This window comes from Chrysochloris asiatica, unplaced genomic scaffold (assembly GCF_000296735.1).
Source record: "Chrysochloris asiatica unplaced genomic scaffold, ChrAsi1.0 scaffold00038, whole genome shotgun sequence".
Lineage (NCBI taxonomy): Eukaryota > Metazoa > Chordata > Mammalia > Afrosoricida > Chrysochloridae > Chrysochloris > Chrysochloris asiatica.
The window spans coordinates 4,591,951-4,609,164 of NW_006408556.1; the positions used below are offsets into that span (position 1 = coordinate 4,591,951).

The window sequence follows — 17,214 nt, forward strand, 5'->3', positions numbered from 1 at the left end:
CATCGGATAATATCATTAATATCACATGCAAGTAAAATGTTACTAAAGATCATTCAAAAATGGCTGTAACCATACACTGACAGAGAACGAACTACCAGGGGTTCAAGCTGCGTTCAGAAGAGGATGTGAAGCAAGCGATATAGTAGCTGACATTAGATGGATCTTGCCTGAAAGCAAAGAATACCAGAAAGATGTTTACCTGTGCTTTATTGATTATGCAAAGGCTTTTGGTTGTGTGGGTCATGACAAGCTATGGACAACATTGTGGAGAATGAGTATTCCGGAACACTTAATTGTGCCCATGAGGAACCTGTACATAGACCAAGAGGCAGTTGTTCCAACAGAACAAGGGAACACCAAATGGCTTAAAATTAGGCAAGTTGTGCGCCAGGGTTGTATTCTTTCACCATACTTATGCAATATGTATGCTGAGCACATAATCAGAGAAGCTGGATTATATGAAGAAAAATGTGGCATCAGGATTGAAGGCAAACTCATTAACAACCTGCAATAGTCAGATGATATAACCTTGCTTGCTGAAAGCGAAGAAGACTTAAAATACTTACTGATGAAGATCAAAGATCACAGCCTTCAGTATGGACTGCATCTCAATGTAAAGAAAACAAAAATCCTCACCACTAGACCAATAAACAACATCCATATAAATGAAGAAAAGATGGAAATTGTCCCAAGACTTCATTTTGCTCGAATCAACCATTAACACTCATGGAAGCAGCCGTCAAGAAATCAAACAACATATTGCATTAGGTAAATCTACTGCATAAGACCTCTTTAAAATGTTCAAAAGCAAAGATGTCAGTTTGAGGACTAAGATGCACTTGACCCAAGCCATAGTATTTTCAATAACCTCATATTCATGCAAAAGCTGGACAGTGAATAAGGATGACCATAGAAGAATTGATGCATTTGAGTTACGGTGTTGGAGGATAATATCGAAAGTACCATGAACTGCCAAAAGAACAAACAGATCTGTGTTGGAAGAAGTACAGCTAGAGTGCTCCTTGGACGTCGTCTCTCATACTTCAGACATATTTTCAGAAGGAACCTGGAGAAAGAAATCATATTTGCTAACATGGAGGGTTGGAGAAAAAGAGGAAGACCCCCCCAGTGAGATGGATCAACACAGTGGCAGTAGCAATGGGCTCTGAAGTAGCAAGGATTGTTAGAATAGCGCAGGACCGCAGGAACGGGGAATGTTTCATTCTGTTGTGCATAGAGTTGCTATGAGTCAGTACTGACTCGATGGCACCTAACAACAATAACAACATATAGACTCTCAGAATTCTCTCTAGCCAATGGTTCCAGATTTTTGGACTTGACAAGAGAAAAACAATAAACTAATAAAACCAAGTTCCCACATAAAGTTGCCAGCTTTTATTTTTAAGGGCAGCCCAGTGACACAATAGATTAGTACCCTGTTGCTAACTGAAAGGTTGCAGGAAAAAAGATCTGTTCCCATAAAGATTACAGCCTAGGAAACCCTATGGGACAGTTCTACTCTCCTATAAGGTCACTATGAATCAGAATTAACTCGAAGGCACATCAACAAAGACCATTTAAAACACAGCACTATTATGTCATGAAAGGAAGGACATTTTAATCTTTCTCAAAATAGGAAAGACATCATCTCTGAATCAGAGCAACCATTCCCAAGAAAGGACAGTCATCAGTTTCCCACTTGACACATAGACAGGTCTGTGTCTTTTCATTGTGTTGTGGACTGGTGAAAATGTCGCCCTAGGGATGATTCTGCTCTGATCCCTCGGAATCATTGAGAAGGAGTTAGGTTAGATCTAAGAAAGAACATTTCTTTTTTGGAAGTCTTTATAAAACACCATGAGCGCCATGTTTGCCTGGGATGTGAGAGTTGTACAGCCAACTTCAAGAGATGGAGGGGTAGTAATGCTCGGTTCCTCCCCCTGCCCCCTGCTCCCAGCCCCCAAGCCAGATAGGGCAGGGGCCTTGTTTTGAGAGAGCTAGCCTCAGATTTACCAGGGTTGTCATATAAGCTAGACAACTTAAACTTCTCGTCAGGCAGCTGTTTTCTGCCCAGAGTTCATAGGGTGTGATAGGTGGTCCCATGGCAGTAGGGAGGCCTCCCCGAGCCTCTCCTCATCCCTCTTGTTGGAAGGAGGCTGTGTACTCACCCACCTCGGAACTGAGTAAAGTCCCCAGAAAGACCTTTGAGGAGGGCTGAGAATGGAAGAGAGGAGAGAAAGACTGGCTCTCAGGAGCACCATCGCTCCACTGCCTGGAGCCTGCAGTGTAATGAGCCAAGTCTCGCCATGGTTAGGCCTAACTGGCTGCAACATCCTCACCAGCCCCTGGTCCAGACTCAAGACAAAGCCTTCTGTTCCATTTCTCTCAGTAGTCATTGGAAGCACCAGCTGACCCTGGTTTGGGACTTGTCACCTCTGTGTTTGATACCAGGGTGGTGTCTGGTTTCACCTACCCAGTCCTAGAAGTGGAGAGCAAGGTCTCCAAAGGTGGGCTCTCATCCTCAGGAATGTCATCTTTTGGGCTTCAAGGTGGTGGTGGTTATGTGCCGTGGAGTCGGTTCCAACTCATAGCTACCCTGTACGGGGTTTCCAAGGCTGTAAATTTTTATAGGAGCAGAAAGCCTCATCTTTCTCCCGCAGAACAGCTGGTAGTTTCGAACTACTGACGTTGCAGTTCACAGCCGATTCATAACCACTACGCTACCAGAGCTCCTTTTGGGCTTCATAGAAGGCCTCAAACCTCATCCTACACTGTGGGGCTGGGCGCTGGCACTTCCATATTTACCCCGCCCAGGGAGTCCTGGTGTGGTGCTGTGGACCAGTGCATCAGACTGCAAAGTCATTTGATCTGCAAGGTCAGTCATTCAAGCTCACCAGCTGCTCCTTGGAAACCCTCTGTAGGGTCCCTACAGGTAAGAATCAACTCAATGGCACTTAACAACTACAACATGGCTTAAAGGGACAGACCTACCAAAATTTTAATCTAGTGTTTTAGAATAGTGAATGTGGATTTCCTCAGGTTACAAATAGAGAAACTGAGACAGTTTTTCCTCCTTCAGGGTCACTCTGCTTAGATGAGGCCCCAGTTCCCAGGCTTTCTGTCATTGACTGCCCTTTCAAAGAACATCTGTGTGAGCCCCTGCTAAGCGCTTGGTGCTAGAGGTATAAAGACAACTGCCCTCAAGAGTTTTTTGCTCAGACAGATAAATATAAACTACAAGGGAGAGGGCAGATGCTAGAAAAGATGAATCTGCTTAAAAATTCTGCAAAACTTTGTAAGGTGTCCCCTTCCTTTTCTTCCTCCAGTGGGGTAACACTGTCTGCAGAAACACCCTGAGCCAGGGTTGGGTCTTGGTGGAGAGATCAAAGATGGGAGATAAAGGGAAGAGGATTGCCAATGTTCCTACACCAAATGCCCCTCCCTGAAACACCCAAAAGCTCCATGTCAGAAATGGACCTCTTTCGCCCTCTAATGGATGAAAAGCAGCCTGCTGGAGCCTCACCAACCTGGCTTCCTTATAGAAAAGGACCCTTCTCCCCAGCCTTTTTATTCCCCCAACAGCTCAAGCTTCATTTCCTACAGCTGAAACTTACTCCTTCCAAGGGCCCTGGTTTCCCTGACCACCATCCCCAACACTCTACTGTCTCCCCAGTTCCCTTTGTTGCTCAGGTTCTGATCTGGTACCATGGTTCCTGGTGCTGTCAGAAAGTTCTGGTTCTGGAAGACCTCTTCCCAGGTGCCTTGGGCCCTGCTTACGCCCAAAAGGCAGCCCTAAAAACATGGGCATGAGCATCCCCGAGTGCCTGGGACAACTAGACATCCGCAAAGGAGTAGTGGGCTTGGCCACGGGCGCCGGGGCCATCTACCTGCTCTACAAGGCCATCAAGGCTGGCATAAAATGTCAACCGCCTATCTGTACCAACTCGCCCATCTGCATCGCCCGTGAGTGTCCGGGCCCTGGGGAAAGGGCTCTGCCCCCGGAGGCACCCGCTTCTGAGGCCTCCTCTGTGGGAGGGCCCAAAGGTGACTCCTCAAAGTTCCTATCTCCTTCCTATTTCTCTTCCCCTTCTTTAAACTTACTCTGAAGCCCCCTAGGTAAGGCCCTGTTAAAGATGCTAGTGGAGTTCCCAGTGGGTTCAAAGTAAATCCTCAGCCTTCATTTGGCAGATCTCCAAACACTACTTTTGCTCTGGCTCCTAGAACCCCACAACTTGGAAGTTTGGTGTCAGTATCTTCCCCCTTTGAGATCTCAGAACTTAAAACGTCCAGGAAAGGGAAAAATTGGGGACCTACATGCCTAGATCATCCATCCACTAGATGATGGCACCTGTGTACAGATAAAGGCGCCCGTTCTGTGGGACTCTTTACTGCCATCTGCTGGAAGATTATTTCTACATAGGATTACACTACAATGCCACCTACTGCTGCCACATCACAGAAAATTGTCATCATAAATATACCAATCTATGACATATATGAAGGAGCCTTGGTAGCATAGTGGATGACAAGATGAGCTTCTAACCACAAAGTCAGCTGCTAACCACCGGTCGCTCCACGGGAGAAAGATGAAGCATTCCATTCCTGTAAAGATTTACAGATTGGCACAGTGGTACAGCAGTAATGGGCTCAAGCATAGCAATGATTGTGAGGTGGGCGCAGGACCAAGCAGTGTTTCATTTTGTTGTGCATAAAGTTGCTATGGGTGGGTACTGACTCGATGGCAGCTAACCACAACAAAGATTTATAGCCTTGGAAAGCCTATACAGGGTCGCTGTGAGTTGGAACTGACTCAGTGGCACACAACCACCCCCACCACCATGACCTATGTGATATATGGTGTACTTGTACAGCCCACTCCCTGTTTACCTGTACATGGTGGCCCTGTACTTAGCAAGAAGGCTCCTCTTTAAAAAAGGCAAACCAACCTCATCTCTAGTCCCGCTCCCCAGCTCCCCAACCCCATTTTCTCATAACCTCTTAGTCCACAGTCTGAACTGAGCTGGGTGACTGTCTAGGTTTGGCCATCGAACGAGAGCGGCATGGACGGGACTCAGGCGAGCTCCGGAGACTCCTCAATTCTTTGGAGTGCAAACAGGATGAGTATGCCAAGAGCATGATCCTACACAGTATCACGCGGTGTGTGTACTTGCTGGAGGCTGAGGTGAGGGATGGGAAACTGGAGGGCTCTCCCAGCCAGCCTGGCCTCTGGCAGCTGCAACTGGCTCTCTGCAACCACCCCTACCCTAACCCCTACTGGCTAGATTTGGCCTTTGGACCTGTTTCTCTCTCTGACTGACAATGGGAGGGTGTGCTGAAGGGTCTTGGTGATAGGAGGGATAGGGGGCCCAGGACACCTGCCTCTCACATCTCTCCCTGCACACTGTAGGCCTCTGCTTGCACTGTGGATGACATCAGGTTGGTGGGCTGCATGTTGGATGACAAGGACAACAGTGTCAAAATCCAAGCTCTGAACACGCTTAAAGCTTTCTCTGGCATCAGAAAATTCAGGCTCAAAATCCAGGTGAGCCAGGGACAAGTAGTGGGGTAGAGCACACCATAGTTTACAGTCTGTGGGTCCATTTATTGACAGCGAACAAATGGGTCCTTTTCCAAAATTTGGGTCTGGGTTTATAGCCCAGAAATAATATTTTCCTTGGAAGAAAGTGGGGGAAAAAGGAGCCCTAATTTTTCAGTGAATCAAGCACCGGGCTGCTAACTAAAAAGGTCAATGGTTCAAACTCACCAGCCAGTCTTTGGGAGAAAGAAGAGGCAGTCTGCTTTTGCAGAGATGACAGTTGGAGACCCTGTGGAGCAGTTCGGTACGAGTTGGAATAGACTTGAAGGCAGTGGCTTCGACAAATGGTAGTCAGATTCCCAACAGAGTCATGAAAGCCTTTGAATCTTAGGATGAAACTGAACTAGCATGCTAGAAGTGTCTCTGAACCCCTAACAACTCCCATGCCTGTTGGTCAGAGGCTATGAGTGGGGCACAGATGCTCCCATCGCCTCTGCATAGAGAAAATATAAGCCACCAAATGTCAGTTTCTCCAACTTCCTGCTATCCAGCTCCCAGCCTTACCTGTTTCCACACCCATTGCTTCCTCTTTCCTATGAGTCCCTGGGTAAAAACAGAGGAAAAAAACTCCAAAACTTGTTTTCCTCTCTGTGATCAAGGTTGGGAGTCCTGATGGGTTTAAACAGTTAGCACACTGTTTACTGAAAGGTTGTCTCCACAACCTTTCCACCCCGAGGTACCTCAGAAGAAAGGCATGGCAATCTACTTCCGGGAAAGCAGCCACCGGAAAAACCAACTTGATGGCAACTGGTGGTCATTTTTTGTTTGCTTGTTTTTGTTTTTAATGTCACTGTCAGTTTCAGTCCTGGATTCCATCCCTGCTTGAGAGTCTTGTTCTTTGATTATCCTCACTGTCTGATTTGGTCTGCTGTGACTCCTCATTTAACATTGAGCATGCTTTAATTCCTTCCAGAGGATCCCTGGTGGTGGAGTGGTTAAGTGCTCTGCTTTTAAATGAAAGATCAGCAGTTGGAACCCACCAGCTACTCTTTGGGAGAAGGATGTGGCATCTGCTTCCATAAAGATTAAAGCCTTAAAAACTCTAGGGGATAGTTTCACTCTGTTCTAAGGTGTCGCTATACAGAGTCCTGGTGTGATGTTGTAAGGTAAGCACTGGACCGCAAGGTCGGTTTGAACCACAAACTCACCAGCCGCTCCTCAGAAACCCTATACAGGGTTGCTGTAAGTCGGAACCGACTCAACAGCGCTAAACAACAACAATAACCAGGGCTTCGTATAGCGACACTATGTGGTTGTTGTTAAGTGCCCTTGAGTCTTGAGTCGGCTAGTGGATTTAGACGTCCAACCTTGCTGGCAACCTTGAGCTGAGCTACTAACCACAAGGTCAGCAGTTTGAATCTACCAATCATTCCTCAGAAGAGAGACTCTCAGCTCTCATAAAGATTTACAGCCTCGGAAACCCTATACAGACAGGATCATTCTGAGTCGGAACCACAGCACACCATCACCACCACCATAGGGTCGTTATGAGCAGGAATCAGCTCCACAGGAGTGGACTTGGTATTTGATGTTTTAATCCCTTTGGTCTTAAACAGCAAAACAAAACCATTGCCCTCAAACTGGTCTCTTTATCCCAAATTAAAATATAAAAATTTAAAAACCTACGGAAAAAAAAAAAAAATCTATGTGTAAGGTAGAAAAAAGAATAAAACCAAAGATTGCATACCCATAACTCAGGCTAAGAAATAAGAACATGACCAATATTTTAGATATCCCAATATTGCCCTTCCCAGCCCCACCTACGTTTTGTTGACCAATTCCTGGATTTTCTTTATTATTTCACCATATATGCATATATCCCTGCAGAACCTAATAGGGCACAGCCTAGTAAACCAAGTGAGATACAGTTTGGGGTGTTTTCAGATTTCATAGACTCCTATATGAAAGCATGCAGGTTGTATTGTATAGTATATCATTCCCCCAACATGACAAGATGCATCTTTATTGATGTAGGTAGCTCTGTTGTTTCTTGTCACTGAGTCACTTCTAACTCATGGTGATTCCGTGTGTGCCTATAGAACTGTACTTCACAGGGTTTTCAAGGTTATGACCTTTTAGAAGCAGACCTTTAGGTCTGCCTTCTGAGGTATCTCTCTGTGTGAGTTCACACTGCTGACCATTTAGCTAGTGCACGAGTGCTTAACTGCTGATTCTCTTTTCACTGTTGTATGCTATTCATTTAATGAATACCCTGCAAGTTTTTGTATCCGTTTGCTCACTGGTAGGCACTTGAGTTGTTTTCCAGGTTTTTCTGGTACCCACACTGTGCCGTGTACATCCTTGAGAGAGTTTCTCTAGGATATGTGTGCAGTAATGGAATGGCTGGGTCAAAGGGTATACTCACGTGTTCTAGAGGGTTGTATCAACACCCCACCAGCACTGCATGAGTGCACCAGTTGTGTAATAACCTTACCAACACTTGGCATTTTTACACTGAAAATTTTTGCCATCAAACCTTTTTTTTTTTTGAGAAATAAAACGGTTTTCTCACTTGCTGGCTGTTTCTATTCATCCTCAGCCTTCTCAGTTCTCCTGAGGTGGTGATTTCCTCATGTTTCAGAAATGACTGATTTCAGGGCCCCACAGTCAGACAGCCCAGTTCATCAGGGGAGATAACATTCCTAAGCCCCACAGGGAATTCTGGGGTAGCTGACCCAGCACCACTGTTCCTCCTTCCTCCCCATTGTCTGTATCCTGAGGGCCTGTGCCCTGTTCTCTTCTCTCTGGGTGAAAACAACCACTCCCTGGGCTTTGTCCATCTCTGTGTGCTCACCTCGGTGTCTGTCTGTCTGTAAAGAAGGAACATGACCAACTGCTTCCGAGCATCTCCACCTAGATGGCCCAGAAACTCTCTAACCCAATGTGTCCAAAATGGGGCTCAGACCCTTCCCCAAGTCACACCACCCTGTCCAGAAGGACCTCATCTGTTGGCCCCCTCTTCAGTCTTGAGGGTTGTTGGTTTAAGATGATTAACTTTGCCTGCGTTGTGTCCCAACCCCATCCACTCACACAGGATGCTCCATGATCTTCCACTTCCTGGCCCTTGCGCCTACCTGCTGTTCCCTCTACCTGAAAACGCTCCCCAGACTTGCTGACTCTTAACCTGCTCTTCGTGGAGCCTCAGTGGTGCAAAGATTTAGCATTGGCTGGCAGCTGAAAGGTTGGCAATTTGAGTCCTCAGCTGCTCCAAAGACCTAGCTATCTGCTTCCATTAATTACAGCGTAGAAAATCATCTTGGGGTAATTCTGTGCTGTCCCATGGGGTCACTATGAGTTGAAATAGACTCAACAGAGCCTAACAACAGGATTCTGCCCTTCATGTCTCATCAGACAGGGAGAGATGGGGGTAGTGTATTAATGGGAATGTGTGGTTCCTACTCCACAATTCTTGCTTCCCTTTTCTATAGCTCACAGGATACAGGTGAGGTTACCTGTCTTCGGCAATACCTTTCAGTTCAAGCGTCTTTCCTTCAGAACCCAAGATCCCTTCATTCTTTCAACAAATATTGCTGTTGTTGGTGTTTTAGCATATTGAGCATTCACTGTGTTCCTAGGCACTAGGGATGCAGCAGCAAACTGAACAGAAAGATCCTTATCCTATTAATTCTAGCAGGGCAAGGCAGGCAAGCAGCTCATAACTTAAAATACATAATGTGTTATGAAGACCCTGTGTTATTAAGTACCATTGAGTCAGTTCCAACTTAGTGACCCTGTAAAGGGTTTCTGAGGAGCAGCTGGTGGGTTTGAACCACTGACCTTCTGATGAACAGTTCAGGGCTTATCCTACAGCACCACACCAGGACTCTAGGTGGTGCAAATGGTTTGACTGTTGAAATCCACTCAGTGATACAGCCAAGACAAGGCCTGGCAATATGGTTCTCTTAGGATTGTTGTTATTAGTTGCCATGGAGTGTCTTCTGCCTCATGGTTAACCCCAGGTGAACAGATTAGAACAGATCCGTAGAGTTTTCAAGGCTTGTGGTCTTTTGGAAGCAGATTGCTAGGCTTGTCTTCCAGTGCCCCTCTGCGTGGGGTTCAAACTGCCAACCTTTCAGCTTGACTATCTGCACCACCCAGGGACTCCTGGCATCCTGGTGTGATGCTGTATAAACACTGGACTGTTAACCACAAGGTTGGTGGCTCAAACCCACCAGCCGCTCCTTGGAAATCCTATACACCCATAGGAACTCCCAAGAACATTCTATGGAACAGTTCTACTCTGTAACACATGAGTTTGCCATATGTTGGCATAGACTTGAGAGTAACGAGCAACAACGAAGTGTGTTAACTGTAACAAGTGTTATGGAGAAAAAGGAAGAAGGGGGATAAGGAAGCTGGGATGAGGATGGCAACGCAATTTTACAGGAGAAAATCTTTGCGACCTAGGTCTTGGTGAAGACTTTATAGATGACACCAAAAACATGATCTGATAAAATAAGTAAATTGGAGTTTATCAAAATTGAGAAATGTTTGATTTGCAGACGATGTTGATAACAGGATGAAAAGAGAAGTTACAGATTGGAAAAAAATATCTCTGAAAACCATATATCTGACAAATAACTCATTTAGGTTACATAAAGAACTCTCAAAACTCAATACTAAAATCATCAAATAGTCCAATTGGAAAATGGGCGAAAAGCATGAAGACAGAGTTCACCAAAGTTGATATGTGTATGGCAAAAAAGTACATAGAAAGATGTTCAGCAAAGTAACCATTAAAAAAAAACACCTGCTACTGAGCCGATTTCGACTCCTGGCCACACTATATGCGTCAGAGTAGAACTCTGCTCCATAGGGTTTTCAATGGCTTTTCTGGAAATAAATCACCAGTAGATCACGTGGCTCTGTGGGTTAATGCGTCAGACTGCAAAGCCTTTTGAACTGCAAGTTCGACGGTTCAAGTCCCTCCTTGGAAATCCTATACAGGGTTGCTATGGGCCAGAACTGTCTCAATGGCACTCAACAAAACAACAGCTCACTTTCTTCCTTGGTGTTTCTGGGTGGACTCAAACCTTGAATCTTTAGGTTAGCAAATGAGCATGTTAATTCTTTGCCCCACTTGTTTTGTTGTTAGGTGCCTTTGAGTCAATTCTGACTCATAGCAACCCAAACACAACAGAATGAAACACTACCTAGTCCTGTGCCATCCTCACAATTGTTACATTTGAGCTCATTGCTGCTACCACTTTGTCAATCCTTCTTGTTGGGGAATCTTCCTCTTTTTCGCTGACCCTCCTCTTTACCTTCTCTGGGGACTGGTCCCTCCTGATAATATGTCTGAAATATGAGAGACAAAGTCTCGTCATCCTGGCTTCTAAAGAGCATTCTGGCTGTGCTTCCTTCAAGACAGATTTGTTGTTCTTGCAGTTTATATTCTTTTCCAATACCACAATTCAAATCCATCAATTCTTCTGAGTTCTTCCTTATTCATTGTCCAACATTCACATGAATATGAGGTGATTGAAAATACCATGGTTTGGGTCAGGTTCCCCTTAGTTCTCAAACTGATATCTTTGCTTTTGAGCACTTTAAAGAGGTCTTCTGTGGCAGATTTGCTTAATGCAATATGTCATTTGATTTCTTGACTACTGCTTCCATGAATGTTGATTATGGATCCAAGCAAAATGAAGTCTTTGACAACTTCAATGATTATTCCATTTATCCTGATTGTATTTATTGGTTCAGTGATGAGGAGTTTGGTTCTCTTTACATTGAGATGCAATCCATACTGAAGGCTGTAGTTTTTGATCTTCCTCAGTATTTCAAGTCCTCGTCACTTCCAGCATCAAGATTGTATCATCTGCATATCACAGGTTGTTAAAGAGTCTTTCTCCAATCCTGATTCCAAAATGTCCCTCAGCAGGTGAGTGGTTAAATAAACTGTGGTACATCCACACATGGAATACTAATCAACAATAAAAAGGAACACATTATTCATGCACACAACTTGGATGGGTCTCAATGGCATTATAGAGTGTAATGAAGCCTCACAGGTCACATATTGTATGGTTCCACTCATAACATTCTCAAACTAACAAAAATATAAAGAAATGGTATCCAAGGGTTAGTGATGACATGGGGGCAGGAGGGACATGGCTATGGCTATAAAAGGTTGGAATGTAGATCTTTGTGATGATGGTTGTGTATCTTGATTGTTGTGGTGGCTATACAAATTACACATAGGAGGAAAATGACATTAAACTACACATATTGCTACCAATGTTAGTTTTCTAGTTTTGGTGTAACACTGTAAGATAAGCACTGAACTGCTAACTGCAAGATCGACAGTTTACACCAACCAACCTATACAGGGTTGATATGTGTTGGAACTAATTCAAGGTCTCTTAACAACAACATAGTGTACTGTAATTATGTACATTGAAATCTCTTTGCAACTTCTTGTGAATTTATAATTCTTTCAGAATAAAATTTAAAAATAAAATGGTATTACATGTGACTGGGAAAACATTGAATCTCTTTGCAACTTCTTGTGAATTTATAATTCTTTCAGAATAAAATTTTAAAATAAAATGGTATTACATGTGACTGGGCTCTAGAGAAAAATAAAACAAAGATGGCAGGTAGGGAAGGCCAGGATGGAGGTGATGTGCAGGCCAGGATGGAGGTGATGTGCAGTTTTAAAGGGAAAGTGTCAGTAAGAAAGGTATTAAAGGAGCTAATGAATACCTGGGGGGAGAGCATTCCAAGCAGAGGGAACAGCAAAAGCCCAAAGAGAGGTGTGTACTTGGCATGCTCAAGGAATAGATAGGAGGCCACTGTGACAGGAAGAAGAGAATAGAAGATGAGATCAGAGAAATCATGGGGATGGAGACTAAATAGTATGGACCTTGTAAACGCCAGTAAGAACTTTGGCTTCTACCCTAAATGAAATAGGAGCTCTTGAGCAAAGAAATGGCATGTCCAATTTGTGCGGCAACAGATGGTAAGGTCAAGAGTGGGCGTAAACTGACAGAAGGCTGTTGTGAAAATCCAGTTGAGAGGCAATAGGGTGGTAGCAGTAGGGGTAGTGAGAAGTGGCTTGAATATAGAGGCATTTTGAAGGTAGAAAGATTTCCTGATGGATTGCGAAAGGCATGTGAGAGAAAGAAAGGAGTCAAGGATGACCCCAGGTTTTTGGCCTGAGCAACTGGAGGGGAATGTACCAAGAGCCGAGACAAGAAAGGCAGTGGGAGGAGCCGGTTTGTTGGGCAGCATGGGTTCATTGTGAGTACATAAGGAGAGAAGTGGAATTGGCACTTGAGTATATGGGCCTGGATTTCAAGAGAGCAATCTGGGTTGGAGATGTGACCTTGAAGGTCATTAGAATATGGATGGTATGGACACTCTGAGTTTGGATACTATGAAGGGAGTGATGCAGAGAAGAGGAAGCTGGGTTGGAGGACCAGAAAAGAAGTCTGAAAGAGAAGTCAGAAAAAGAATTTCAAGGAGATAGGAACGGTCCACTGGATCAAACGATGCAGAGTTGAAGTGAGAATCGTCTAGTGGACTTGGCCCAGCCAGAGTCCTGGGTTAGGGCAGTACAGCATGAAGGCAGAGGCTGGGATGGTGAAGGTGGGGATGACACCACATCAGAGCATATCCTTTTCTTCCCTGCACCCCAGGAACACTCCATCAAGGTGCTGGAACTGATCTCAACCATCTGGGACTCGGAGCTGCACATTGCTGGCCTCAGACTCCTCAACAACCTCCCACTGCCTGACTTTGTGCACCCGCAGTTACGACGAGTGATGCCCTCCTTGATGGAGATCCTGCAGTGTGACTACATCCTGGCACAGGTGCCCATGCACCCTGGCTGAGGCCCCACCCTCTTAGCCAGCCTGGGCCACGCCCCTAGACTGGAGGGTAGAAATGACATCTCCCCTCTCAGGGCACACTCACCTGCCCTCACATGCTTTCCTCTATCCAGGTGCAAGCCATACGACTATTGAGCTACCTGGCACAGAAGAATGACCTACTCTATGACATTCTCAACTGCCAGGTGAGAAGGGAACTGAAGAGGGGTGGATAGATGCCAACTCAGGTATTGGGGAGGAAAGAATCATAGATTCTCCAGACACTTAGCCCTGACAGGATTATCTTGTTCCTCCTCCTGCCTCTGAACTAGGTGTATTGAAAACCACCCTCCTCTTTATTCCCCCAACTAAACTGAGACTCCATCATGGTGGGAGGAGGGTTCTCCTGCAGGATTTCCTGAACTCTGAGAGAAACTCAGGTAGCAAAACAAAAGCTAATGTAGATATTTTAACATCAGGAAAAAAATTAGTGATGAGGCTCACTGCAGAATAATCAGGGATTCAGTTAAATCTATTGCTAAGGAGGCAATTCAGAACTGCCTCAGGGTTTCAAGGCTATCATCTTTACAGACGCTGACTGGCACATCTTTCTCCTGTAGATTGGCTGCTGAGTTCAAACCGCCAGACTTTTGGTTAGCACTGAGCTAATCAAAGCTTTTTACTGGAAGGATAAAATAACTACAAGTTTATATACCACCTAATAACTGACCCTCCCAGTATCTATGGCAAAACATAATAGAATTACAAGGAGAGATTGACAAATCTGTCACCATAGTGGAAAATCTGGGAGATTTAAACTACTCTCTCTGCAAATGATGGATAAAATCCTAAAAGCAGCAAAACTCTATATAAAAAGAACCAAACCAAACTTGTGGCTGTGGAGTTGAGTCCTCCTCAGAATGACCCTCTGTGTTACAGAGTAGAACTGCTTCATAGGGTTTTGCTGGCCAGAATCTTAAGAGATCAGATTACCAGGACTTTCTTCTGTGACAATTTTGGGTGGGTTTGAACCACAAACCTTTAGGTTTTAGTAGTACAACATAAACCATTTGCACCACCCAGGGACCTAGTAAGGCTATGTTGTTATTCTTAGGTGCTGGCAATATGGTTCCGACTCATGGGCACCCTGTATAGGGTTTCCAACGCTTTTTAAACACTCATTAAAAGAAGAAAAAAGCCTTAGCTTTCTCATGGGGAGTGACTCAAACTGCCAGCCTTGTGTTTTGCGGTCCTGTGCTTATCCTATGGAACCACCATGTTCCCTAGTAAGGCTATGGTGGTAATGGTTGTGTGCCATTGAGTCGGTTCTGACTCATAGCCACCTTGTAGAGGGTTTCTGAGGTTGTAAATCTTTAAGGGAGCAGAAAGCCTCATCTTTCTCCTGAAGAACAGCAAGCAGGTAGATTTGAACTGCTGACCTTTTGGCTAGTAATCCAGTCCAGCTTGTAATCCACTATACTACCAGAGCTCCTTAGTAAGACTGGACTTGCTATGAATAACAGATAGCAAGCTCCAGCTGTACCTAGAAGTCTGCATGCTACAATTACTAAATACACAGTCCTCTTAAGCACATACAAAACATCTCATATAAAAATTAGCCACCTACTAAAGCCTTAATCGGGTACCATGATGGCTCTGTATGATAAGCACTGAACTGCTAACCACAGGGTCCATGGTTAGAGTCTGTCAGCCACTCTGTGGGAGGAACATGAGGCTTTCTACTCCCATAAAGATTTACAGCTTTGGAAATCCTATCCAGATTCCTTATGAGTTGGAACTGACTCAACTGCCCATAACAACAAAGCCTTAATGGTGAAAAAAACAAAGCTCCAGGAACTGATGAAACACAGATTGAAATGTTTCAACAAAATGATGCAGTGCTAGAGGCACTCACTCATCTATGCCAAGAAATTTGGTAGAGATTCACATTTGTGCCCATTCTAAAGAAAGGTGACTCAACTGAATGCATAAATCATCTAACAATATCATTCACTTCATGCAAGGAAAATTTTGTTGATTCAAAAAAAAGGTGAAGCAGTCATCCACAGGGAGCTGCCAGCAATTCAAGCCAGATTCAAAAGATGACATGGAGTGAAGGATATCATCTCTGACATCAGATGGATCTTGACTGAAATGAGTGAATACCAGGAAGATATGTTTTTGTGCATTGTGTTTACTATGCAAAGGCATTTGGCTATGTGGATCATAACAAACTATGGATAACACTGCACAGAATGGGTATTCCAGAACACTTAATTGTGCTCATAAGTATCCTGTACATAAGACCAAGAAGCAGTTATTAAAACAGAATAAGGTGATATACTGAGTGGTTTACAGTCAGGAAAGGTGTGTGCCAGGGTTGCATCTTTTTGCCATACTTATTCAATCTGTATGCTGAGCAAATAATCCTAGAAGCTGTATTCTATGAAGAGTAATATGGCATCAGGATTGGAGGAGACTCGTTAACAGTCTGCAATGTGCCGATGACACAACCTTACTTTCTGGACTCAATGATGAAAATCAAAGGCTACAACCTTCAGTATGGATTGCACTTAAGTGTAAAGAAAACGAAATTCTCACAACTGGGCCAGTAAATAACATCATGATAAGCAGAGAAAAGATAGAAGTTGTCAAAGACTTCACTTTGCTTGGATCTACAATCAATGCTCCTGGAAGCAGCAGTCAAGAAATCAAATGCCATATTGCCTTAGTCAAATTTGCTGCAAAAGACCTCTTTAAAGTGTTCAAGAGCAGAGATGTCATTTTGAGAACTAAGATACACCTAATCCAAGCCACGGTATTTTCAATCACCTCACAGGCGTGTGTAAGTTGTACAGTAAATTAAAACCTGAGAAGAAACTATGCATTTGAGTTATGGCATTGGAGAAGAATACTGAAAGTTCCATGGACTACTGGAAGAACAAACAAATCCGTCCTGGAAGAAGTTTAGCTAGAATGCTCCTTAGAAGTGAGAATGGTGATACTTTGGACATGTTGTCAGGAAGGACCTGTATCTGGAGAAGGACATCATGCTTGTTAGAAAGGCAGAGAAAAAGAGGAAGAGCACCTCCAATGAGATGGGTTGACAAAATGGCAGTAGCAATGGGCTCAAACATAAGAACAACTGTGAGAATAGTACAGGATCGGGCAGTGTTTCATTCTATTGTGTTTCATTTGATGGCACTTATCAACAACAAAGCCTTAAAACTTGTGTCTCAACAAGTTTTCCAGAACCACTATTACTATCATATCACTCATGTGTCATGCACATAATGCAATTAAGTTAGAGAATGATGATGAAAATGGAAAAGTCTCTGGACAGTTGAATCGTAACTGTAGGTGACTTGGGGAGTTGAGACAGTAGAGGAAGAAAGAATGACTTTAGAACGCGGCGTCCTGACACTTGCCTGGGTCTTCATGCCCATCTACCCTCCTTCCCCACTGCAGGTGCACTCCAACTTCCTGAACCTATTCCAGTCCACACAGCCCGGGAGTTTGCTGTTTGAGGTGCTGGTGTTTGCTGAGCGGCTAAGCGAGGGCCGGAACGTACCCCACTACCGTGCTGTGAAGTGGCACTATAATGAACAATCCCTGCACGAAGCCCTCTTTGGGGATGAGTCCCGACTGGCAGACCGGCTTCTCGCCCTGGTCATCCACCCTGAGGAAGATGTTCAGATCCAGGCCTGCAAGGTCATAGTCAGCTTACAGTGTCCCCAGGACTTGAGACCCCGGCCCTCCTGCCAACCCAGTTCATCCTTCTTTAATTGTGGGGAATAAAGCTAA

At 44.5% G+C, this 17,214-nt stretch overlaps 1 protein-coding gene across 1 annotated transcript; it reads left to right on the top strand.

The window, feature by feature from the left end:
* The first annotated feature begins 3,734 nt into the window (after positions 1 to 3,734).
* Positions 3,735 to 17,208, top strand: ARMC12 (armadillo repeat containing 12). The gene is made up of 6 exons (XM_006860565.1): positions 3,735 to 4,044; positions 5,037 to 5,182; positions 5,408 to 5,542; positions 13,240 to 13,413; positions 13,545 to 13,616; positions 16,879 to 17,208. The coding sequence occupies exons 1-6, from the start codon at positions 3,801 to 3,803 to the stop codon at positions 17,206 to 17,208; spliced, it is 1,101 nt and encodes a 366-aa protein (XP_006860627.1). The 5' UTR covers positions 3,735 to 3,800.
* The last annotated feature ends 6 nt before the right edge of the window (positions 17,209 to 17,214 follow it).